Genomic DNA, 24,644 nt, shown 5'->3' with positions numbered 1-24,644 from the left:
TAGACAGAAGAACATATGCTCACCAAATGAAGATTACATTAAAGGCACACACACAACAGAGATCCCGTAGAGGGCTTGGACTTTACACACCTCTCACCACCAAAGCCGCACTCTCTTCAACCACAGGATGCAAGCACTTTCCATCCAAGGCTGCCACCCTTGGATCTGGGCCTGCCACAACCAATCATATAAGCTTTCTTGCTGATTTTTCTGCCCGTGTATTTCTGTCCACGTCCTCATGGTTAAATGTCCACTTGCTCTGGGGCTCCCACTTCAGCATGCACACCAGCTACAGGGTCATCTTCTTCAGTGGAGCTGCAGAGCCCCTCTGTCTCGTGGGGCAACACCAGCAGGGACATCTCATCACGGCCCGCTCCAGGTGCTCCATCATGGGACCGCATACTTGTCATCACGGCTGGGGATCGTTTAAAACTCGTTGCCATGACATGTAGTATCCAGGCATCAGGTAGTAAGTCAGGGAAGACACTGGAGCCAGGTAGGTGCAGGTTAAAACAGCTTTATTGTTCAGAGAGTCAGTTACAGGGCAAGTCAGAAAGATTGTGCAGGAGAGCAGTACAGAGGCATCCTTCTAGTAAGGGCTCCCATCCTGTGTGTCCCAACAGTCATCCCTGGAACACACAGCCCTTCAGGTTCCACACTGTACCATAGAATCCTTCCACTCAAGAGGTGCTTAGCTACATACTACACATAATAAGCAGTTATTTTATATCTTTAGAGACCATCCTGACGTAAGCCAAACTGTTGGTTTTAACACTGCATAGATTGTATGCAGATTTAGTAGCGGCCATATTCGTTAAAACGATTGCCCAATAAATAGACCAAGACATTATTGACACTGAAATAAACAGTTGAAATTAGGTAGAAATGCTCCTTACCACAAACCCCAGAGCACAGACGGCTCACACTTCTCGCTCGCACTTTTCGCGTGCACACATTCGTGCAGCGCCTGAGCTTTTATGTCCTACAACTGAGTGAAACGAAGACAGTCTGTGCAAAACAGCAATAAGGTTTGGAAAACGTTCAGCCTAGACTGCAAGGCTGCTCGCACTTCTTGCACTTAGTTATGTCAAGTCTTCTTTGTCACATGTGGTGGATACAAGTTCAAACATTTTGGAAAGTTATGAGACATCAGGGAGACATTTGGGCCCGGGCTCTCAAGTATGCCCATTATCTCCTGTATTTGCTCTAATGCCTAATAAATAGAAGTGTAAACTGAAAACCAAATGTATTCTAGCGGGACTCACGTTGGCAAAACGTCAACATTGAGTTACATTGAAGCAGTCCGCGCCTTTGGTACTGGAGGCATGGTTCAGCAGTATGCAAGGCGAAGTATGGCGGGGACGGCACTATTTACTCTACTGGATCTACGGATCTATGTGAATGCTGCGCCCAATTAACCGTGACCACTGAAAATGTTGACTTTTTTTATATCAGCCCTCTTTTCACCCCATATATGTGCGCGGGGAGAGCTCTGCAGCCCTCCTACATGCATTATATACTATACCCATCCCCCACCTGGATGCATATTTAGATGCTGTCCGGTTATCGCCCAATCTAAGGGCTGAGGTTAATAAATCACAGACCAGTTAATGCAAATATTACTGCATATGCATTTCTATGTAATGATATAACAGTGAGGATGGCAGTATTCATGATGTTAGAGATGCCCATCTTGCAGAATGGGATATTAATAGGGGCAGTACCGCATGTGTATATTTGTTATTTATTTTTTTCTTTCTTATTTTTCTGCCGCAAGTGGAATCACATATACCAACTACAATTCTGTACTGGGGTTTTTCTATGTATCCATGCTTACAATATGAATAAATAAAACATTGGGAAAATAATGAGGCCACATTTAAAGCAGCGTTTTAAACGAGTTTGTATTGCGCTTTCCTAATAGTATAGAATTCCTGGAAAATGGTGCACCCAAAGTATTTAAAATGTTTCAAAAATCTGTTCTGCATTTGCAACTGCTTTGGTGCGCGAGGACCTCTGCCTGGAATATTGCTGCAGGCAGATGTACGGTAGTCGCCCTTGGTGATTAAAGTTGTCTTAGAGACAAGGTGTGTGTCTGGGGATCTACCCTGTAGAGGTCCTATTTGTTGCCTGGTGATATTCAGTTAGTATCCCTTGTGGGCTCTTCTATGCACTGAAAATATGCCCTCGTTAGCAGGAATGGATGGGTGAGGTGTGAGACGGCTAAACATCTGTAAAAGGAACAACATTGACAAAGCCAATAGGTCTGGTTTTTTAAAGGTAAATGGTAAATATACATTTACCAAACCAGACCTATTGGCCAATGCTTGTTTCAGAAGTATTCCCCCAGAAAAGGGGGACACGCATGCTTTCCCCTTTCCCTTAGAATGTATTCACACTTATTTTCTAAACAACAGTATCACCTAGGGAGTCGGGGGGGGGGACTGTACAAGCCCCAAGGGCAGTGGTGCCCAACTTCTTGATATGTAATTATTGCAGACAAAAAGGCCATTGGAAAAACAAATGCCTATACAGCAGGTCCAGCTGCAGCAGTGGGGACAAGAGGCCTGCCCCTGGCCTCCCTAGAAAGGTGGCCTTGAAGGTGGGACCTGAGGGAGTGGGAGCGTTGGGGTAGGGGGCTGGGGTGGGGCATTTTGCTCTAAATGTCGAGAAGCAACATCAGAGAGATTAGCATTCTGAGAGGGTGCACTGCAGGAGGCCAGGCCAGGATTTCTTTGCTTGCCCTGGACAATGATCTGTGCCCCATAGCCATGAAAGCACAAATGACCAGGGAGATGAAGGGCCATTCACACCTCTAAGTGAGGTAGTGCACTTACTCAAGCAAGCTGCATACAACTATTTTCTCAAACCTAAAATCGCAAAGTTGGTTTCTGTAATTTAAAGTAGGTTTATTTTTTGTGGGAATATAGCAGTTTTTAACATCATGCTTAATAACATGCTTAACAATGTCAAACAATAAATGACACATAATGTTGTTTGCACACAGATTCCTGCAGAAGGTGCATCAATCGACTGGGGGTGTTACAAATTATATTGAAAATATATATTCTGCTGCATTAACAACTTACGTATAAGTGACACAATAAGGTTGGTAGTAACACAAATGTAAGTCTGGAGAGGGGAGTAGTATAGTCAAAAAGTGACAGATGCAATGCTTTCAATTAAACATTATCACTATCATTACTCTGCGCAACATTCCATGCTATAAATCTTTAGTATGTCTGTGCCATTACAGAAGGGGACAAGAAATTAGCAAATGATTCTTGGTTCTGCCACCAAAAGCTGCAGTTCAGTCTCAATGACTAGGCCACGTACCTTCTGCACTGGCACACAAGCAACCACCGGCATTTTTAAGCTTGTGGTCTAGCAGTCTAGCAGTTTGGGCACGGCTGCTCACATTAGTGGCAGGACGAAAGCTGATTTGCAGACAATGGTATGGAAGGTTGACCAGAGAAATGCAGGTGGTTATGATTGATTCAGAGACTTACATCCACCTTGTTTTAGTTTTGCCTACTAGGTGTAAGCCAGAACTCTGGCAGTGGAGCACAGATAGGATGGAGACCGGATGTTAGGAGAAACAGACATCCTATGGGCGTCTTTGGTCCTTTACCCGCCCAGTGACTATGGCTGTGAATGCTTATAGCATTACTACCAACTACTTGCCCCTCACCGCCAAAACGTACCCTTTGGGAACTCTTTGAGCAAGCTCTATCAAACTATCACACCAACCTTTGCGCTGTATTCAACCTGCCAGTGTTATATATTAAAGCATTCTTGTGTTTAATTACTTAATTTCCTCTGTAAATGATCTCCTAGTGTGATAAAAATCTCTTAATGTGTCTCTTCAGCCAGTTTATTTTATAAGCAATATCTGTGTCAATGCCTTTGTTCCTTGCAATTGAGTCCTGCCTAAAACAAGCAATTGCAAAGCCAGCAGTTTTGGCTTCTGTATTGATATTAGACAGACATTTGGCAGGCAATTACATCATATGCCCAGGTACTCACATCATTTCCTATCTGTTCCATATTTTATGGCCAGGTGGAACCCTTATAGCAGTGCCTGGCAAATGCCTATCCATGCCTAATCAAAAGCCCAAGTTGTTGGCTTTGTCACTGCATGTTGGTTTCAGTTTGTCTCCCTAAGTGAAAATTTATATACCCAGATGTGGGTGCTTTGTTTGCTATGCCTAGGGAATAAAGGTGCACCTCACTCAGTTGGTCCAATATGGCCCTACCTGAAAATGACAAGGCTAGGATGGCAGGTATGGACCAGTTTCAGATGTTCTTCTCATGCATACTTGTCAGTAGGGTTCCGACCTAAATAGAATGTATCTTTGTCTGTGTGGAAGCCTAGCCTGAACTGACAGAACATTTCATGATTCAAACCAAGTACTGAATTGATAACCTCATAGTGTTTGAGTAACTTAACAGAGTTTGCATGCAAACAGAATGCATCATGTGTATTGTGGGTCTTGTTTGGCAAGTATGATGTAAATCCTCAGTTCTGGGTGTTTAGGCAGTGCCGGAAATGAAAATTGTTTGCTGTGGGACACCACCAGTGATGGGCACGGGAGCGGGATGGGTGGATTGCCCCCCCCCCCGCACCAATAAACATTAGCCCCTCAGAGGATTAATCATAAACACCTGGGAAATAACACAAGAGAAGAGTGTTTTCTCTGATGTTGCAGGCAAATATAAGAGGTGTACATCATTTAAAACAAAAAAACTGAATTTACATATTTCCTAAAGAGTGCAATCAGAGGTGGATGCAACATTTGGACAAGGGACAAATGCCCATGCCCCCTCCCCTTTGCTCTGCCTCTATCCCCTCAAACATAGTTAGAGCTGCACAGGGCCTCCCAGTGAGGTCTTATCTTTGTAATGTGTCTCAGAGGCAGATAATTCACAAAAAGAAGTTATTAGAGCTACAAAAAGGTAACTGGCAGTGAACATTGCTGTGGCACTTTTTCCATGAAATTTTATAAGGGTTGATTGTTGGGTGATTCGAAATTAAGGGGATGCAGAACTAGCTGTGCGAAACAATGACATTGTCATGCATTTAATTTCACTTTGTGTCATATGAGTTTTTTTGTAAATTCTCACTACTTTCTATGCTGGAGCTCTTAGGCTTCCATTCAAGATGAAGAAAATAAAGCTACAATCATAGGGGGTCATTTTCCAAGTGAAGTGGGGTGGAAAAAATGACGCTAAAAGCATTTATCACTCCTTTTTTTGTGCTGCAAGATTTTGTACGATTTGGCAGGAGAAGTTGGAGAACAGATTGGACTTAACAAGTTTGCCTGCTCTTACAGGTCCCCCTGCTGAATCCGTTATTTACCAGTGTTTTATTCTTTACCAGTACTTGGCGGAAAATATAAAAATTGCATTGAGGGGTCCTTTTTAAAAAAAACTGCAAACAGGGTTGGTCCTCTCTGTGCAATTTTGGATTCAAAACAAACTTACTCCCTTACTCTTGTTCATCAACACGTTTCTACAGTCAGCCATACATTGTCAGGTTGGTTTTATCATGTGACTTTTTAAAGTAATTGTATACAATTGAGTATTATTTTAGGTATTCAAAGCCAAACTTCAACACATATTTGTACCAACTTGAGATTGGAATATGCGTGTTTAAGTATTTACTTTTCAGGCTGGGCTCAAATTCTGCCTTTACCACTTAACCAAATTGTGTGATTCTAGGCAAATCATGTAATCACACTGTCCCATACCTGCCAGAATTAGGTGCCCCCAGAAGTGATTCAGTTGACAGAATAAGCTATTTAAAGAAACGCCTCAGTCATTTTTTAATAGATAGCCAGTGCATGTGTCAAGACCTGCCAAGAAAACACACACACATATTTCTTAGAAAATATCAGGACCCTGTTAATGAACGAAATTGTGAAATTATAATTATAATTGTTCTTTTATAACGCGCTTAATACCAGAGATTGGTTTATAAGCATGGGATCAGGATTCAAACCTGTTTTGCACTGCGTTGTCTTGCTTCCAAGATAGATGTGTTGCCCCTGAGCTATCCCCCACTCACTCAAATTCAATAGCAAATCAAAGTAAACACATCAAACAAAAAGCCATCATTGGAAATTGCATATTATAACCAGTATGTAAACAGTATGTACCTGACAATGATGTACAGGTGCATGGCAGGGGAGCAAAAGCCCTTCTCCTTGCCTAACACCACCGGGAGCGATACCAGCAAGCCAGAACCCCCTCAACCTGCACTGTCTGCCTCCTGATACCGCCCCCTCCCCCAAACTGCATGTTAGTACTTCCTCATGCACTCAACTCAAATGAAATGGTCTGTAAAAATGTAACAAAAAAATAAAATGATGTGCTTCAAAATGTCATTTTGTAATAAACAAAATGTCCTTTTCCTTGCTTCAGTATTCTTGAAAGGGGCTGTCTTTCACAACAAGATGGCAGGACCACAAGCGGCCTCTTCCTGGGCCTGCTGGGAGTAGCCACAGTGTTTAGGGCCCCATTGTTGAGCGCACACCATCTGACATGGATCAAAAGCTGAGGGCCCCGCTGCTCAGCCCTCGCAGATGAGGAGGAAGCAGCACCCTCAATTATCCCCAGCCAGTCCAAGAAAGACATGGTGCGGGCTGGGTGTAGGTAGCAGTGGCGGTAAAGGAGAATGGTAGGCAGAGGGAGCTTATGGAAGGCAACTGGGGGGTGAAAGGCAAAGGATAAGTGGATATAATAAACAGGGGTGAGCAGATGGCAAGGGAAGATAGGTAGATTGATGTTGCAATACTATGTTCCTTTTTTCTCTTTTTGTCTGTACTGTTTTTTATAGAGCAGTGTAAATGTATTTTTCTTAATCTGGGAAGACTTTCGTTGCTGGATCGCGGATCTGGGAAATATGAATTAATGCCAGCATGTTGTTTAGGGTACTCATACACCCACACTCAATGGAAATTGGGCCCCCATGATCACAAATTGGCTGATGAAAATTCCTGAAGCTGGGTCTGCTATACCAACCGCAGAGGCTATATCAGCTGGCACATGGGGCCTGTGAATGCCCTAATGCCACAGCAGAGAGGATCAATGCAAATGCTGGAAGTCCCACAACGGGCTCTGCTGCAATTCCTGTATCCGAATGTGAGCCCTTTTTCTCGCAGGGATCACAGTGACCCGAAAGGAGGCTAAGGTGTCTGACAACTAGAAGGGCAAGGGACTCTGGAAACTCCTTTGATTCCAGTAGATCTGTTTGTTCAATGTCATATGGAAGGGAACTGGTAGCTTGCCTTGTGGACACCAGAGCAATGAGATCTGCACTGGAAATTGATGTTTTTCCCCAGATCCACTTATTCACTGAAACAGTCAGGACAGTAGGCAGTTCTAACACCCCAATCGACCATTCAGCCACCGACCCTCTTACTGTTACCTTAGGGCCGATACCGACCAGCATGCATTCCTTTTGAGCCCAACAACAATTGTGAATCCACTGGTGAGAGATTTGCTATGCAAATTGCGGGGAATTATATACTGTACTCCTGATAGAATGTTCTTATGTGTGCCGTAAGACAACACAAAGGCAGGCATGGGAACCCTTATAGAAGAGCAGGGGGTACAGTGGGAGAAAGAACAGTGGTCCCGCCACTTAAAAGTGATCGACTCCATACCTAGTTCTTTGTGGTCCACCAATGATCGCAAAGTAGGATATATACATACAGGTGAACCCGAGAGGCTTCATGACCTCAACTTCAACACCCATAAAAAAAGTAAATAAGTAAAGTCTCCATTGGATATAATGCTCACCTAATAGATCGCAATCATTAAAAGTACTGCTCATCAGTCCTGGGATGACCCAATTAGTTGCAGCAATGACTTTGAGTGAAACTGCAAAATTGGCAGCAACCTTGGAGGAAGCAGATACTTATGACTTGCCTGTTAAAAATGATCCCGAACCAGGACAATATAAAAACTGGTCTTCATACAGGAAAATACTCCACTGAGTGAAAAGGACAACTGGATTAAGAAGGGCTGCTGATTGCATGAGGACACTATGTGGAGAGATTGGCAGGGTCAGCTAGGGGCTCCCAAAACATTGGCACTCTACCTTGTTAGAATGCACCATGGTCAAACCCACATAGGTTGTGGTGGGATGACAATGTTGATCCGCTCGTGGTTTGAGCCCAATTTCTCAAACAAGGCCCAAGAATATTCCCAGAGATGTTCAATTTGCTTACAGAATAATGTTGGGAACGCTGGTCCAGTTAGGCAGGGGGAACACCTGCCCCCGTACGGGCCATTTGTGGGGCTATAGATTGATTTTCTGCAGCTACCGCGGTCAAACAGTGGCAGTATCTCCTTGTTATTGTAGAGGTGTTTTCTAGCTGAGTAGAAGCCTACCATTGTAGAAAGGCAGATGCAATAAAGGAGTGAAAGTTTTGATACAAGAGTTTGTTATCAACACATTATTGTCTACACTAAAGATACAACATAAGCTGCACTGCCACACAATCTCAGTCGGGAGGGGTGATGGAGAGACAGAATGGGGCTTTGAAAAATAAGCCAGCATGTATTTCAGTAGGTGAGATTGGAGCGGGCAGAATCTCTCCCAGTGGTTCTATTTAGTATGAGAATCACTCCAAGTAAGAAACTGGGGTTAGGTCCATATAAAGACTGCGATGGGCGACGTATGCGATTACTAGCATTTCCTCCGGTGAATACTGCGGCTGATAATATGCAGCTGTCTCATGACCGATTACTTGAGTATGTGAAGTCCATAATCTCTTCTGCCAGTCTCATTCATGATCAGGTCCAAGCAGTCCTGCCACAAGAACCAACCATGCCAGGTCATTCCCTGCAGCCCTGGCCCCTAGGTAGAAGGCTGCACATGGGTAGCCCCTGCAGTATAAGGCATATGTTTACTGTGATTTGTTTGCTTACACTGACCTGTAATACTCTGCTTTTGCTGTGCCTGATAAAATAGTACAGACAGTACTAGAGATGCGTAATTTGACTAACATTGTAACCTCTTTGGGCATCAGTGCATGGCCGTGGTACAAGAAGCGTTTTATTATACACTGGCAGGGGGAGACGTGGGACCTAAATGGGGCCTGGGCATGTGGGGAGGATTTATTGTTAGGATTTATTCTGCTGTTTACCGAATGCCTGGCTGGAGTAGTTCCTTATCTGTGCAAAGCTCTTCCAAATTGGATAAGTGATGAAGATAAATCCAAGCTCTGAATGCAGAGACTGAAGTTCCCAGTGTAACACCCCCAACCCCAATCTAGAGATAGAACTCGATCTACAACTAATGTACTTGCAATTACAGCTGATATGAATGTTATACACCCAGTGCCTTTCCACATATCAGATTTGATTCATTACTGTTATTCTGTTCTAAAAAAAAAGATCACCAAGTTTATCTATTGGTCGCATTGGCCTGGTACTACGGTGGTGACAGTATGACAAGAAGTTGGTGGGAGTGTCAGCTTTGTTCCAAACACGGTGAACCTACCCCGAGCAATTCACCTGTTAGCGGTGCCTGGTTATTGTGAGGTAGAAGACCTTAGGACTCTATTAGGGAGGAATAGGGGCGGCCCATTCACTTAAAATGTTACATACTGACGATATTAAACCTTTGAAACGATACACGAGTGGTAAAGGTTTGCTCGAATTCTACGAATGAGCAATACCAATTATAAGGTGGTTTAGATAACAGAACTTGTAATATGATACAGTACTTATAGTCCCCAGAAATATTGAGGAATTTATGCAGTACACACAGGTATTCAGAAGCTTTGGCATAACAGTGTTGAAATTGAATAAATCTGGCTATAGATATGGAGTGTTGAATGCTACATTGGCTACTGTTCTATTCACTCTTCCCCTGTCTTCCTTTCAGGTCACCACCCACTACTCTAACTGTACCAGTGGGACCTAAATCAGACTGCAACTACAGATAGAGGATCTCTTTGATGGGCGACAGAAAATGGAAGTAGCTGATAAGCTATGGAAAAATGCAGAAGGCCGGTTTGGTGTATCAGAAGAAGTAGACAGACCTGGAACTTCCATTTTGGAACTTATGTTTACCAAAAAAAAAGTCTATCCACTCTCCAAAAGCTAATCTAATCTGGTTCTACCACTACTCTTGTGGGTTGCTTTATGAGCAATTGCAAGTAGTAAAGTTTCTTCAAATAGTTCTTGGTTATCACTTTTATCAAGTCGTAAAGTTCACTTAGTGGACTTTTCCACTCTTCCTCATCACTCCTGTAGGGATCTATTATGATACTATGAGTTTGCTTTACTTTTCTTATGTGACCATTTCCCTTTTGTTATGGATATGGAGTTTTTTGGACAGGCCCTTTTTCAGAGGAGGAAAAAGCTAGGAGGGTATGCCAGCGCCTACCACGTATAAGGCAGGACCACTGGGTGATTACTCTGAGGGTACCTATGGTTGTAGACAAGGGGCTAGAGTTCTATGACACCCGATCGGATGGCATAGCATGTATTAACAGCTACAAAGAATTACTAGAGCTATTAGTTGATGAATGTAGGAAACTGCTCCTGAGTGGGAATCAGTCTAAACTGTCACACTGTGGGGGTGCGGTTTGGTTCGATTAAGATTGCAGGGCCCTGAAATAGAAGATTATTGGGGCAACGAAATGTGGAGACATGAATTTCGGTCAATTATATGCTCTTAAATCTGACTATAGAAAGCTGCTGAAAACTAAGAGGACGGAACACACAGTGAAACAGTGGGAAAGGTTAGAGCATGCCGTTTTAAATAATAACTATAAGCTTTTAGAGATTAGTTAGCAGAGAGTATGACACTCCAAATAAGGCTGATCCCTGCTACATCTCGGGTGATAAGTGGGTGTCCCACTACACTAACATCCTACGGGAAGCGGGAGGGGAGGGTGTTCTCCCACAATACGATCAGGGCGAAGTGCGGGAGCCTATAGTGTTCACACAGGGGGAGATCCTGGAGTGCATTGCCGATCTTAGACTGGGGAAAGTGGCAGGCTCTGATGCTCTTCAGTCAGATCTCTTGAAGTGGTGTACTGTTTGGTGGGCCACTATTTTAGGAAAACGTTTTAACGCTATAGCGAACTCTAACATGGTCCCCAGTTCTTGGAAGAAAGCTATAATAATCCCCACTTTTAAGAAGGGCAAATCTTATGATCCCCATTGTTACCGCCAAATCCCACTCCTGGATATTCCCAGTAAGATCTTTAACAAATGTATAAAGAGCAGAGTTGAAGAGTCGCCAGAGCGCCATGCAGTGCAACCTACCTCCCAAGCAGAGTTCCGTAGTGTGTTTTCAACTATGGACCACTGCCTGGTTTTACATATCCTATTTGAGAAGTATTGTTCGATAAGAGGGGATAGGCTCTAAAGTGTTTATTTGGACCCTGAGAAGGCGTTTGATAAAATTGTTCTTGGAAGAAAGCTATATTTTTATGGGGCGTTTTATGGCAGAAACTAGGGACATAAATATACCTCTAAATCTGTTGCAGTTGATTTTATGCAGCTACCAAGATACCACAGCTGCTGTAAGAGTAAGTAACCAAGGTTGGCTAACAAAGGAATTCTCTACAAATCAAGGAGTTAAACAGGGTTGCTTCCTGGCACCGTTGTTGTTCTTCCTATTTTTAGCCGACTTCAACGCTGCAGAAGCCAGATCTAGGACCAAACTGCACCGTTTGGGGGGCAGCTCTTTCAATGCACTGTTATAAGCTGATAACACAGCTCTGATCGACCTGACCCCCATGGGGCTACAAGCTGGTCTTGACTATGCCGCTGAGTATTTTAAGGCTAATAAGTTATCGTTGAATAAGGATAAAACAAAGATTGTAGTTATTAGTAATAGCAGGAAAAAAGTTGACTATTCATGGTATCTCAATGGTGAGAAAATCAAAGTTGTGCATTCATTTTGTTATCTGGGGCTGACCTTTGACACAAATGGGAAATGGGGAAAGCATTTGGACTCGGTATGGCTAAAGGCCAGGTCCAGGTTAAATGGGTTAATTAGATTCTACCACAAATTTGGTGAGCGCATTGCTGGGTAAGGCGATTCAGGTCTATAAGTGTGAGGTGGGGAATATGCTACTGTATGGCAGTGACATCTGGGGGAGTTCTAACTGTGAGAAGTTGGAGGTTGCCCAAAATAAAATTATGAAAAGAATGGTGGGTCTCCCAATGGGAACTCCAAATTGTGCCCTGCGTTTGAAGCTGGGGCTTACAAGGATAGCCGCACAAGCTAAATTGAGACAAGGCGCCTTCTTTTCAAAGGTTGTGCAGGTACCCCAGAAAAATGACAATATTCAGTTACTGTTATCGGAAATGGCAGGCTTGGGTTTCTGTTTAAAGTTTAAGAGGTTTTGGGAAAGTTTTAACACACTGTTGACAGCAGGCATCGAGTACGTGACCACAGCAAGAGACCTGAGCCTGACGGAGCTAAAGCAAGGGTCAGTACTTAGTAGGGACCCGATTCAGGAGTGGAATTCAGTTCAGGCCTTAGGCTCTCTGAATCTGTTTTCGGCTATGAGATTTAATGCCGAGCAGGGGTACAGTGTGTGTAGTATACCCTCGCCCAACTGCAGGCGTTCTATTTTATTAGTGCATTTAAACATGTTACCACTAAAAGCCTGCACCAATCGGGGACTGGGAGTGCCATCGGAAAATTGTATGTGTGGGTTAAAAGTAAGGGAGGGTCTTAAGCATTTTTTGCTTATATGTAGGTGGTACCTAGATTTGCAAAAATATTTGTTATGGCCCTTCTTCTTGGAAACTGTAACTGTCCGGACCTTGACTTTATTTTTAACTTGGGTACCTACTTGAGCAAGACCCTGATAAAACGTTCAAAGAAAGTTTTAGATTGAAACTGAAGTGGGGAGAATTCTCTTTTAAACATTGTGTTTATTTTGTATACATTTTTGTTCCTACAATGTGTTTAATGATGTATGTTAATGGATAAATCCGATCAAAAAAGTTACTTCACTTCTTATTTGGGGTTCTTTTACTCTTTGCTTGTTACAGACACTTGAAAGTCTCTCTTGTTTCAATGTCCAATCTTTATCCTGATTAGTACCAAGAATAGTGTTCCAATTCGAAGTTTCACTCTTCTTAGACCTTGTCAACAGTTGTTTGTGATTGTCATTCTTCTTCCAAGCTTGAGAGTTACAGGGACGAATGAGTAGGCCAGTAATGATTCTCACCCTTCTGATAAACTTGTGTCTCAGTGGCACGGGTATGTGTTACCCAGAGATGATTCTCATGTTTCTTATCAGCTTGTGACCCACTAGGATGAGTATGAGTTACCAAGTGAAGATTCTTACTCTTCTCAACAACTTGTGCCACACTGGGACGAGTATGAATATTTCAATCGTTATATTCGTTATTCGCCTCACGTCTCCCACCCTCCCGTTACCTTTTTTTATCAAGGGATCAAGGTCTGCAGTCTGGCTGTGTCTACGGTCAGGCCATCACCTTCCTCTAGGTCCCTCCTGGGACTCGGTTGCAGCTATTTGGCTACCAACAGCCTAGCTCTCCTGGAGAGCAACTCAAGTATTTGCACACACAGCTTCCTTCCAGCATTGGAAGCCATCTGTCCCAGTTTCCTTAATCTCTGCTCCAACAGCTGTTTTGGAACTCCTGGGCTTCTCTCTCTTTTTCTCTCTCTCCTCCCACATTTATGACACTGCGCTGGGACTTCCCCAGCATAGCGTGAAAGTCATTTTTCTGTGTTTTTCTGGTACTCATTATTACTCCAGTGGTTTTCTTCATCCCAGTACCACAAACATATTTCTCTTCATGGTTTCTCAAGGGTTCAACATCACAGTAACAAATCTCTTCTGATCCTTCATGTTTTCTTGTTCTTGTGAAATCAAAGCGCATGATTAAATGTCTCATTGAAAATAATGCGGATGATAGAGTAGGGAAAGTTCGTCATGGAATATTTAGCCACATTTTGTTCCTGGTCATAAATAATGTGGTCACATGTCACGCATACAACGTCTATACATACACCTTAGGTGAGTAGATACAATAGGTCCCAGAGGAAACATCTTGCTACTGCCTGAACCAAATGAAACCATATGAACCCACAATCTGTCAAATTCTTGCAATGGTTATTCAATACAAGCTTCAATTGGCCGACCCCATAGGATTGGTGGACATTAGGAAAGGTCAAAACCTCCATTGGTAAACCTTAATGTTAAAAGCCTCTTTCCACCCCACATTAATTCAAGTGAGTGCGAAGGTCCTCTGGAACCATTGCAATAAAGAAATGAACAGCCCCTTCCACTTGGCTCTTTGATGTCATCTAACAGTCTGCAGAGATTCAATTCATACTGAATATCCATCACATTATTCAAAGAAAGATGGAGCCTTTTCATTGTGCACTTTGCCTTGTTCAACATGGAGATAGAGGTAAATGTGTCATATTCAACCTTACTGAAATTAAGGATTCCAAATGTCCTAAGAAATACTTTAAATCCTGCTACCACCTGAAATCTTACTAATTCCCATAACAAAGAAAGGAGTGGGGTGACTGGACTATTCAGTGAAGACATATCATCTACAGAAATGTTTATTTTATGGTCTCCTTTCCCACAAGGAATGCCCTTGATCACTGAGCTTTCCTCATCATATTGGGCTAGTGGCTCAACACTAAAGGCAAATGAAAGGAGCAATAATAGGGACAAGGCATGTCTTGTGATTCTTTGAAATGTAATAGGCCCATGCTATCCCTGTTAAATTCCACCCTTGCCATAAGGGCCTTACAGATGGCAATGCTCCCATTAGACTATTGGGCACGACTCTGCCCTTTTAAACAACATGAAGACTAGGACCACGCCATCCATTTTTATAGGAGCCTCCAGCCTATCCTCTGCTGCATTAATCCTGGGGAGCATCAGCCGCCAATGTACTCATCTTGCTTTTAGCAGCCCTCTGGGACAGCTCAAAAAAAGGCGGGAGTTCCTGTTTCCTCTTCTCTTTCCTGTTTCACACTAAATGTCAATCTCTTGACTTTGATATGATTTCTAATGTGCCCTGATTCAGTCAATTGGCTAACAGCTTGGAGGACTTGTTTCATTTCTCTTAAAACTTTAACAGCAACTCTCAAATTTCCTTCCTCTTCATTTTCCAAGGTATTCAATTGGCCATGTCTGATTTTACCTCGTGCAGCAATGCGTTCGTCAGAGAGATTCTTATGTGCTGGTTCCAATTCTCACAGTGTCATTACAGGGAATTCATGCAGCAATCTGTGTTGGTAATTCATAAACTGAGCTAATGCCTCACCTCTGCCTACAGTGCATCCCATTCCATTCTTCCCTCTCGGCACAACCTTTCATAGCGTTGAAGGTATTCAGAGATCTGCCTTCAAGTGGCAGTTGGTCAACTGAGTCATACAGTAAAGCATCTTGGGATCTCCATTTGCTAAAACTGCTAATTTTCAATCTCCACCATATTGCTATTGTTCTTGCGACATGATCAGATATTGCAATAAAACCTACCATTTCTGGATGACGAAGGAAGGATGAAGATATTATCAATCCTAGAATAAATGTGGTGTACATGTGACAAAATCTCTATCCTGGGGATGAAGCTCTCTCCGGATATGCCAAGTGCCCCTTTTGCCCATTCAGTTTGTTAGAAGGTGAAGCCGTACCACGACTCCTCCACTTAATCTTATCCTGCAGAGGGCCAATCACCATGTTGAAATTACCCATCATCATGTGGTCATTTTATGTGAAAGATGCTAGTTCTTTGGGAGCACCAGCAAGAAGGCCTCTTGCTGTGTATAAGGTGCGTGCCTAGACATTCATCCGTTTTTTTAACTTGCATTATGCCCTTCATGAATATATACTGATCCTCACCTTCTGCTTTCCTAGTTTGCAGGGCAACTGGCATATTTCTGCTCTGTACATCTGCAGGTTATTCTGTCAATACATTCCAGGCTTTGCTTCTCTTCCTCTGAGGGTTTAGGACTTTAATGCCCGAGGATACTACTTTGAATGGCAAGTGCCTTAAGGACCAAATGTCTTTTGCCCGTGTGTTTCTCCTTTGAATCCCCACTCCGACTGGCAACATGCCCTTGATGTATGCCTTGGTATCTACGAAAGCCCATCAACGTCATAGTGCGTTTTTGCTACGGAGACCTGGATAAGACATAAGACTCTTGTACTTGCAGTATGTATCTATGAAACATTTGTTAATATCAGAATTCATCAAAGAATTACAAAACTAATGCGCAATCTTTTATTACTTACAATTTTAAGAGGACCGACTGCAGGGGTTTTCTCCTTTTTCTTTTTTTCTTTCTTCTGCCTAAAAGTTGAAAAGTTAAACATGAACAAAACATACTGTAAATTAAATGATTTCACATCAATATGAATAAATGTGGTTGCCACTTACAATGGATTCAAACATTAAAACAGCACATGATTTATCAAGACCCCTGTGATGAATTGGATTCTGCCTTGCAGGAGTACAGGGATGAGTACGGTTAAAAGGGCCCACTCAGCCCTCACATTTCTATAAACGAAAACACAACACAATCATAAAGGTAAAACAGGGACAGTCAAGAGAAAAAAGGCTATACTTTTAAGAGGGTTGTGAAGGTGAACCAGTAGTGACCCAAACAACATAGTATGTATCACAGCCCAAAATAAAGGGAATTTCCAATCAAAGTTCTTTAAAAATATAAACACTTTAATAAAACACACCATCTGCCGATAGGACGAAAAAATAAATAACTATACAAAAACTCACTCCACAACAGAGGTGATGTGACAGACTGGAGAAAGTAACACTCTTGTAGTTCCAGTGGTGGTAGGTAAGGTTCTACCATAAAAGGATAGCTTGCAGGAAACAAGAGCGATCATGACCTACCGAGTCTCTAGGGTCCCAGAAGACTTTGGGGCAGTTCAGTGTCAACAGTACCTGGATTCAGTTCTTGGTGAGCTGATGCATTAGACGTGGGGGTCGAACAATGATGTGAGCTGATCAGGTTAAGTTCGGGCACATATGATTTAGGAGGCCTTGGCAACAAGCGAGCGTCGGGCAGGGTCGAATGAGGGTGATCTGTGCAAACGAATGGCAGCGGTTCAATGATGCAGGTCAGGGAGGTCCCAAGAATGCTTCACAATTGGCCAGGCCAATTCAGGCTTTGTCCACTGGGAGAGGTCAGCGAGTGACGCTGCAGCAGTTTGAGTCAACTGGCAGTGGTCGTTGAAGTGGTGATCAAGGGTGCGTCGATGTGCAGTCAATGATGCGGGGGTTCTTGGGCTAGCTGGGCTGAGCTGTGGATACAATCCCCCGGTTAGAGCCGGCAGGTGACACCCAAGAGAATCAGTTTGGGTTCCGGCATTGAGCAGACACTTTGGGCCTAGCAGGTTTTGTGCTTCACAAGGACACGATGCAGTGTGGAGCTGGTTTAGATGCAGTGCAATAGTTTGGCTGGTTGGAGGAATGCAGACACCAGCAGCTTCCCAATTATTTAGGATGCAGGGAACACGAAGCAGCCGGTTCAGTGCGGTAGAACAGGGAGCTTCGACTGGTCTGGCCCTCCGGCTGCTGTGAGGTCTTCGCAAAAAACTGGATGACAGGATACTCCCGTTCAGCGTCTGCTCTACTGGCACAGGAGATCCATTGCAGATTGGTTGGTCCTGGTCCACAGCACTGGTCACTCTCGATGTTCCCTGGGATTGGTTAGGGGACAGATCTTCCTTCTGTTTTGGGCGGCTCCTCCTTCAATATCATTTTACTGAAGTTTGTTTTTTGCTGACAAAAATCCATAGAAAAAAACGAATCAAAATGTATTTTGTTTTACATGTGGAGGGGTCCCCCCAAACCCTCCCATTTCCCTATGTTATTACCCCAATCCCACCCCCATATGCATTTCAATGAGATTTTCTATGGAATATGTTCAGCAAAAAATCAATTGAAAAAATGCCTGTCGGCAAAATACCGGTATACAGATTTGGACAGTGCAAGTGACCCAAATGAAGTCCAGGTGAAAATGTTCAGAACGTCTCCTCAGGCTTAAAGGATCCTTGAATAACTGAGGGAGTTCAGCTGATGGGGTGCGAGACCCAACCTTTAAAGGCACAAGTCCTCAGGTGATTGGTCTAAAGCTAGACTGCTTTAGGGGACCAATCCCTGCTCCTGGATGAAGTGGACTTTGCCCAGTTGATGTCACACACAAAGTGCTTTGCTCCAGAGGAAGTGGAGGAGACAGGAAAGGGAAAGAGAGACAGCGAGAAACAAGATGGTGAAAGGCTTCTCCCAGTGTCAAGATCACTCCTGCCTATCCTACTCCCGCCCCTTCCCTCCAACTGACAAACACCTTTAGACATGCAGCACCCTGGTGTGAGGCTACTCCTCCTGAATGGGTTTGCTCCTTTGATACCTGAGCACAGGATAGCTGCCTGTTGTGTGTCTGTCTCCGGAGGAGGGGGTTACCTCATAAAGAGAATTAAAGATAGGCTGGTTCCTCTGGGTTTCTGTCCTGCCGTATGCAGCTGAAACATGTGCAGTATCAATGGGATGTGGCGGCTAAGATCATAAGTATCGCCATGCACTATGCCTGAACTCAGGCTTAGTTTATAATTAGGGATTACTCTGCCACCAGCATGTGGTACTCATGATCATTGCAGTTTGGGTACAGGGGGCATATCTTAAATGTCGCCCCTGTCCTGCAGTGACTTTCCTGTCGCTCCAGTGGAAGAGTGGGCATCTTGTGACCTTTGAACCTGCTTTACGAGCCAAGAAGAGCAGGTGTTGCGGATCAGTCTACTGAGGCAGCAGGGCACAAGTGCACTATGCTTTTGGCATGGAGCTGCGACAAAGGAGGATCAGGTGAGCAGATTGCCCTTTTGGAGAAGGAATCACCCGCATCATTTTATGTACTAAAAATGAAAAAAGCCAGGTGTTTGCACTCTGCCTAGATGGCATTTCCTTACATGCCCCCTAGTCAAAATGGTTGAGACTCAACCTAAAAGGGTCTGGCTCATCCTCCTGCAAAAGTACCTAATGAGGCCATCTGCATTGGAGTGCTGCGACCCCAGTTTGTGTTGGATGTCCATGTCCAATCCCTGTAGGGATATCACTCAAAGCAGTAACCTGGGGTTCACTCCCTGCAAGGCCATAAGCCACCTCAGAGGTCTCTGGGAGCTGACGTGGGACCCATAAATGTAGGGCTTCAGCTTGCGTGACACCCAAACTATAGCAAATGGCTCCTTTTCATTAGGGGCCCAGTTGTGCTCTTGCTTGGTCAAGCGCCTACTTAGATACACACAAGGTTGTTGTACTCCTTCAGAGATTGGTTGTGCTAATACTGCACCAATGTCATATTCACAAGCATCTGTCTGTATGATAAATTCTTTTCGGAAATCTGGGATTTTCAGAACAGGGGCTTGGCACAGGCCATCCTTCAAGCTCTGGAAGGATGACTTGCAGGCAAGGGTCCAAGTGACCATTTTCGATCGCTTCTGAGATTACGTCGCTCAGGGTAAGGGCAAGAGTGCCAGGCTCCTTAATGAAAGACCAGTAATAACCCCAACGGGCCAGGAAGGCCCTCACTTGAGTCTGGGTGGTGGGGACTTCCCAGTAGATCACCACCTTGACTTTGGTCTGGAGAGACTGTTTCTTACCACCATTGACTTGGTGTTGTAGGTAAATTACAGTACCCTGCACTATCTTGTGTTTTGACACCTTGAAAGTGAAGCCAGCCTTCTGCATGGCTTGAAGCAGCTTTTCGAAGTGGGATAGATGGTCTTTCCAAGTGTTGCTGAAGATGGCAAGGTCATCTAGGTAGGCAATACTGAAATCTTCCTGCCCCATTAGGAGCTGTTTTACCATCCTCTGGAAGGTGGCGGGGCATTTTTTAGCCCAAATGGCATAACAGTGAACTGGTAATGCCCGTAGAGGGTGGAGAATGCAGACCTCTCTTTTGCAGGATCTGTCAGACCAATCTGAAAGTACCCGTACGTGCGGTCAAAGTTATCATGAATCGGGCAGCACCTCACCGGTCGATTAGCTCGTCTGCCTGAGGGATGGGGTGTGCATCTGTCTTTGTGACAGAGTTGAGCTCCGGATAATCCACACAAAAGCAGACCCTGATCTTCCTGCCACTGGACTTTTTATAGACAAGTACCACCGGGCTAGCCCAGAGGTTGCAGTAAGGATTGATAACCTCCAACACCAACATCAAGGAGGGGAACCGTCTCCTCCTCTGTCTCGTCATCCATGACCAGTGCCATTACCAAGTCATTCTGGCTGTAATGGGGTTTTAGCTGGTTGATGTGAAAGACCTGGTGCTTATGCATCAGGGTCCTCATATCAATGAGGTAGCTCACTGATCCTTTCCAGTGCCACATATGGCCCAGTCCAATTTTCGTGCAAGGCAGTGGGCTTGATGGGTTTCATGAGCCAGGCCATCTAGCCCGGCGTGTACTCTGTCATTGTCGCCTTCTGGTCATGCCAGTGCCTCATGAGATACTGGCTGGCCTTCAGGTTATCAGTGCTCTGTTCCCTGCACTTGGCCATCCGGGATCAGATGCTGAGCACATAGTCCACTATGTTGTGAGAAGGAGTTCAGGGTTTGCTCTCCTATCCTTCCCACACTAGATTTAGCTAACCCCTAACTGTAAAGACTGGAGGGGGGTATCTGTACTCCTGCTCTCTATATAGCAGATTAGAGGCAGAGAGCACCCCAGCCATGATTCTCTATTGGGTAGTGAAGGTCGAGCAATCAAGGCTTAAGCTCTCAGGAGGTGATGCGGGCTGGTTCATAAGTACAGTGAAGTCCCCAAGAACCCACAAAGGAATGTCCACACACTATGTTAGTGAAAACACTGTCTTTATATAAATAAGCTCAAGTTATGTACACAATCACAATAACACACTGTGTGCCGAAGATAATCTAAATTGGTACATATATACAGTTTCTATGTGGTACCACAATTACTCTTTGATTCCATTAAAATGCATCAACTGTACTCAGTTCAAATGTCATACAAATCAGTTAATAATGTGAACCAACAAGAGACATAGGAGGAAAGCAGGTTGGTTAAAACAATAGGCAGAATACTGGCCCCGTTACCTAGACACAGTTCCGTGTGAGGATCCCCCCACCTGGGCAACCTGTAAAATAAAGATATAACACAAGCCCAGTCCATATTTATTTATATGAGTCTTATTTCCTTCTAAATAGTTCTACCACCCCAATGTACCTGGAACAGTAGAGTTTGACGTTGGGTCATCAACGGATCCTTCTTGAGCGGCTCCCTTGAAGGCAGGACCCACGGATCGTTGAGATCTCACGAGGAAATGGTGAACAAAGGCGTCAAGGCAGCAGCTTCGGGCCTGGTGGTGCTTGTCGACGATCGGTCGTGGACGTCCTGCAAAGGTAAGGCGTGAGGTGTACCTCGATGACGATAGTATATTTCCGCATAGAGTTACTGAAGAACTTTGGCCCAGCAAAGGCATCAGATTGTCGGCGTCTTTGTGGTCTTCGGGTGGCAGGAAACCCACCGACGGATTCTCCCCGGCGCAATGGGGGGCCTTGACTTTCTCCGGCGGGGCAAAGCGGTTGTCGGTGATGAGTGAGGGAGTCCTTCATTCAAAGTGTTCTTAATCAATGGAGCGTTGCGGCTCCGGTCGACGATGATCGTCATCGACGGTGATGGACTTCAATGTCCGGGCGCTTCGCTTTGTGATTCCGTGGGGGTCCCCGTCTACGGTCAGCAGCCTTTCGAGGACTGACTTCCAGGTTGCCTCGGCGAAGGTTAGCTGGTGGACGATGGTCCCTCGTCGCTCGGGTAGAGGTCTCCTAGCCAGGTCCTCTCTCGGATCTTCTCCTTGAAGGCACAGCAGCTTTCAAATTGGCAAAGGACAGCAGCAGCAAATCTTCTTCTTCCAGTGGGCTTCAAGGTTAAGCATCAAGTATCAACTTCAGCTTTTGAATGATTTCCATCAGTGAGAGGTCCCCAGATATACTGTTTGGTCTCTCATTCACTCTCCTGGGTCACACTCCGGCAACCAATCATTCAGAAGGGCATTCATGCAGGCAGGCAGCCAATCAGGCTCACATTGCATTCAGGCCATTCTCCTCCCTCCAGACACTTACAACAAGCAATGTGTGTTGGGACAAGTACCCAGCCATTCAGCAGTCCACACTGCATTCATACCAGTTTCGGGCAGGGCTGTCTCATTGATTGTGTTACACACCAGAAACCAGACACTCATAACATGAAGTACATATTGGTCACACACTCCATTCACCCAGGTCCCACCCAAAGGGCATACCCACAACATACAGTCACTGGGAAGGCTCCAGCCAGTCTGGCCTGGACTTCCCCACAATACCATATAGGGAACTTCCACCCAAAAGCCAGTCAGGGGGACGGGACAGAGTCAGGGCTTCCTGGGACTTTGGGCATGCAGGCGGAGACTTTCATGTGAGCGGGGAGCCGCGCTGAATTTTGCGCTCGGGAATTCCTTGCCGGCGACAGTGTGGAGCAGCACCAGACAAGTTGTTACGAGTGCCTTATGCTCCGTGTCCCGCTGCCTGGCGCGGCAGTGAGCTTCAAGGTCACGCCGGTGTTACGGCATCACTCATAGGAGTCTGGGTGCGCTTAAGAGGCACCCGGACATACAGATAAGTGTTCTTTGGCTATTTTCATTGTTTTCCTATATGACACGAGGTTGTCTAATTTCTGTTTGAGCCTTTCTGAATTGAAGCTATTTTCTTATTACAAATTACATTACATGAGCTATGCGCTCGTCTTCTATGGGAATGGAGGTTAATGATGTGGCAATAATTACCTCCATATGTGCAGGACCAGTTTGAGTATGAATGAATACTTACCCGGGAAAACTACACCAACTGCTATGAGTATGATGATTATGTAACAATCTCGGACATTTAGAAATGTGATACAATAGTTCATGGTTATTTATCTACACCTGTGTAGAGAGGCCGAGTCCTGTCTCAATACATTGCTATGTTTCATGTTTCATGTTGCTATGTTGCTTTGCTAGCCCTTGGACCATGTGTTCACGTCTTCTTCATAATCAAAGCAGCTTCCTTGTTTGTGTCATCTCGCTTGCTGCCATTGTGGGTTCATGTCATTGTTGATTATCTGTGTTCGTTATTCATGTAATATGCATGGTCAGGTGTTGGTAGGATGTTTAGGAATGCTATGAAGAGTCTGAGATAGGTGGGTGATCAGGATTAGGAGTACAGACTTGGTGGTATTATAGGAGTTTGTAGTGTTAGTATCGTAGTTGCATGTTGTCTCCCCATCTTTCCTTTGTAAGTCCACACCCTTTCCCTAACTCTGTCTTCCCCCATTGGCTGCCACGTGGTTCTCTGTGATATTAATATTCAGATGCCCATGCCAACCACGGTGGGAGGGTCGATCTATTCGGCTTCTGTGGTTCGGCCGAGGGTGTCGATGCCCTATCATCCCTTACGGTATTGACACCGGCTGTTCTGTTCCTTCAGGGCCATCCTCCTCTCCTCTAGGATGTAGAGCCTGTCAGCGTCAAGTTCTGCAACAGTCTCTCGTGGCGTGGCTGAAGCAAGGGATCTACCTGATTTGCAACCCGCGGGAAGCATGCGACCAGTTAGATACCACACTGTCCGCCCTGTGGGAGGAATGCTGAGAAGCACTATTGCTGTCGCTCTCCTCAGCGGTTTCAGCATCCCCCAGATGCATTGGCAACAGGGCTATGAAATCCAGTGTGCTGCGGTTCCTGGTGTAGCCCTCCATACCCCTAGCTTTCTCGAAAGTTTGGAGGCTTTTCAGAAGTTTGGCTTTCTTAACCTTACCGCCATAAAGGAGACCATCTCACAACAGAGGTTGCGCAAGACACTTGCTGTCAAGGTCTGCACCATGCTCATGTCAAATTCCAGGGTTGTAAAAATACCTGGGGTCTCATTACGAGTAGCCCGGTAAAAGCGGGTTCATTACCGGCATGCCGGAATGAGCGGGTCTGTGCTCGTATGAACCCGCTAATAGCATGTGATTACGAGGGCGCAAGCACGCGCGTCCCGCCATGCCGGTAATGGCAATACCGCCATGCCGCTAAAGGGCCTCCAACTTCCTTATACCGGCATCGCGGGACCCGCCCATAGCGGTACCGCCTCATACCAACCCCTAAATACCGGCACGGTAATACCACCATGGTAATACCGTGTTCGCAAAAAACGGACCCGGAAATTACGTCATCGCGCAGGAACGGGAAATGGGCCGGCGGCCATCTTTAAAAACACAATCCATTGCCATCCTCCCTGTCACACATCGGGTCTGAATGACCTGCGCGCCTCCTCATCACGCCAGGTGAAACAGACCACTTTCAAGATACCTACCAAAGTCGTGACGCTTCGCCACAGTATCCGACGTTTCTCAGCCCCTTACTTCTCTCGGTGGAGGTTACCCTGGAGATTGGGCTCAACAACATCAAAGGTATCGACAACCCAGCCTTTGCCTACAACTCCTAGGAAACCTACTTTTTGCGTGTAGTTCTGACTATTCGTGACGTGAGCTCTGACGGGCTTACGGTGCTCCGCCTCCTGGGTATATTAGGCACTGCAGCAGGAAGGACGCTGCTTCTGATTAAAGTTGCAACCGGCA

At 44.9% G+C, this 24,644-nt stretch overlaps 1 protein-coding gene across 2 annotated transcripts in view; it reads right to left on the bottom strand.

Annotated features, from left to right (window-relative positions):
* The window catches only part of LOC138569869 (ATP-binding cassette sub-family B member 5-like), a 1,230,756-nt gene that overhangs the window by 852,140 nt on the left and 353,972 nt on the right, over positions 1-24,644 (bottom strand). For both annotated transcript variants that reach the window (XM_069648261.1, XM_069648260.1), the window contains one exon: positions 16,272-16,329. In XM_069648261.1, the coding sequence (XP_069504362.1) occupies positions 16,272-16,329 (58 nt within the window). The remainder of the gene's footprint in view (positions 1-16,271; positions 16,330-24,644) is intronic.

Source organism: Ambystoma mexicanum, chromosome 2q, assembly GCF_040938575.1.
Source record: "Ambystoma mexicanum isolate Mex_15411 chromosome 2q, UKY_AmexF1_1, whole genome shotgun sequence".
Classification (NCBI taxonomy): domain Eukaryota; kingdom Metazoa; phylum Chordata; class Amphibia; order Caudata; family Ambystomatidae; genus Ambystoma; species Ambystoma mexicanum.
This window is presented reverse-complemented; position numbering and strand designations above follow the sequence as displayed.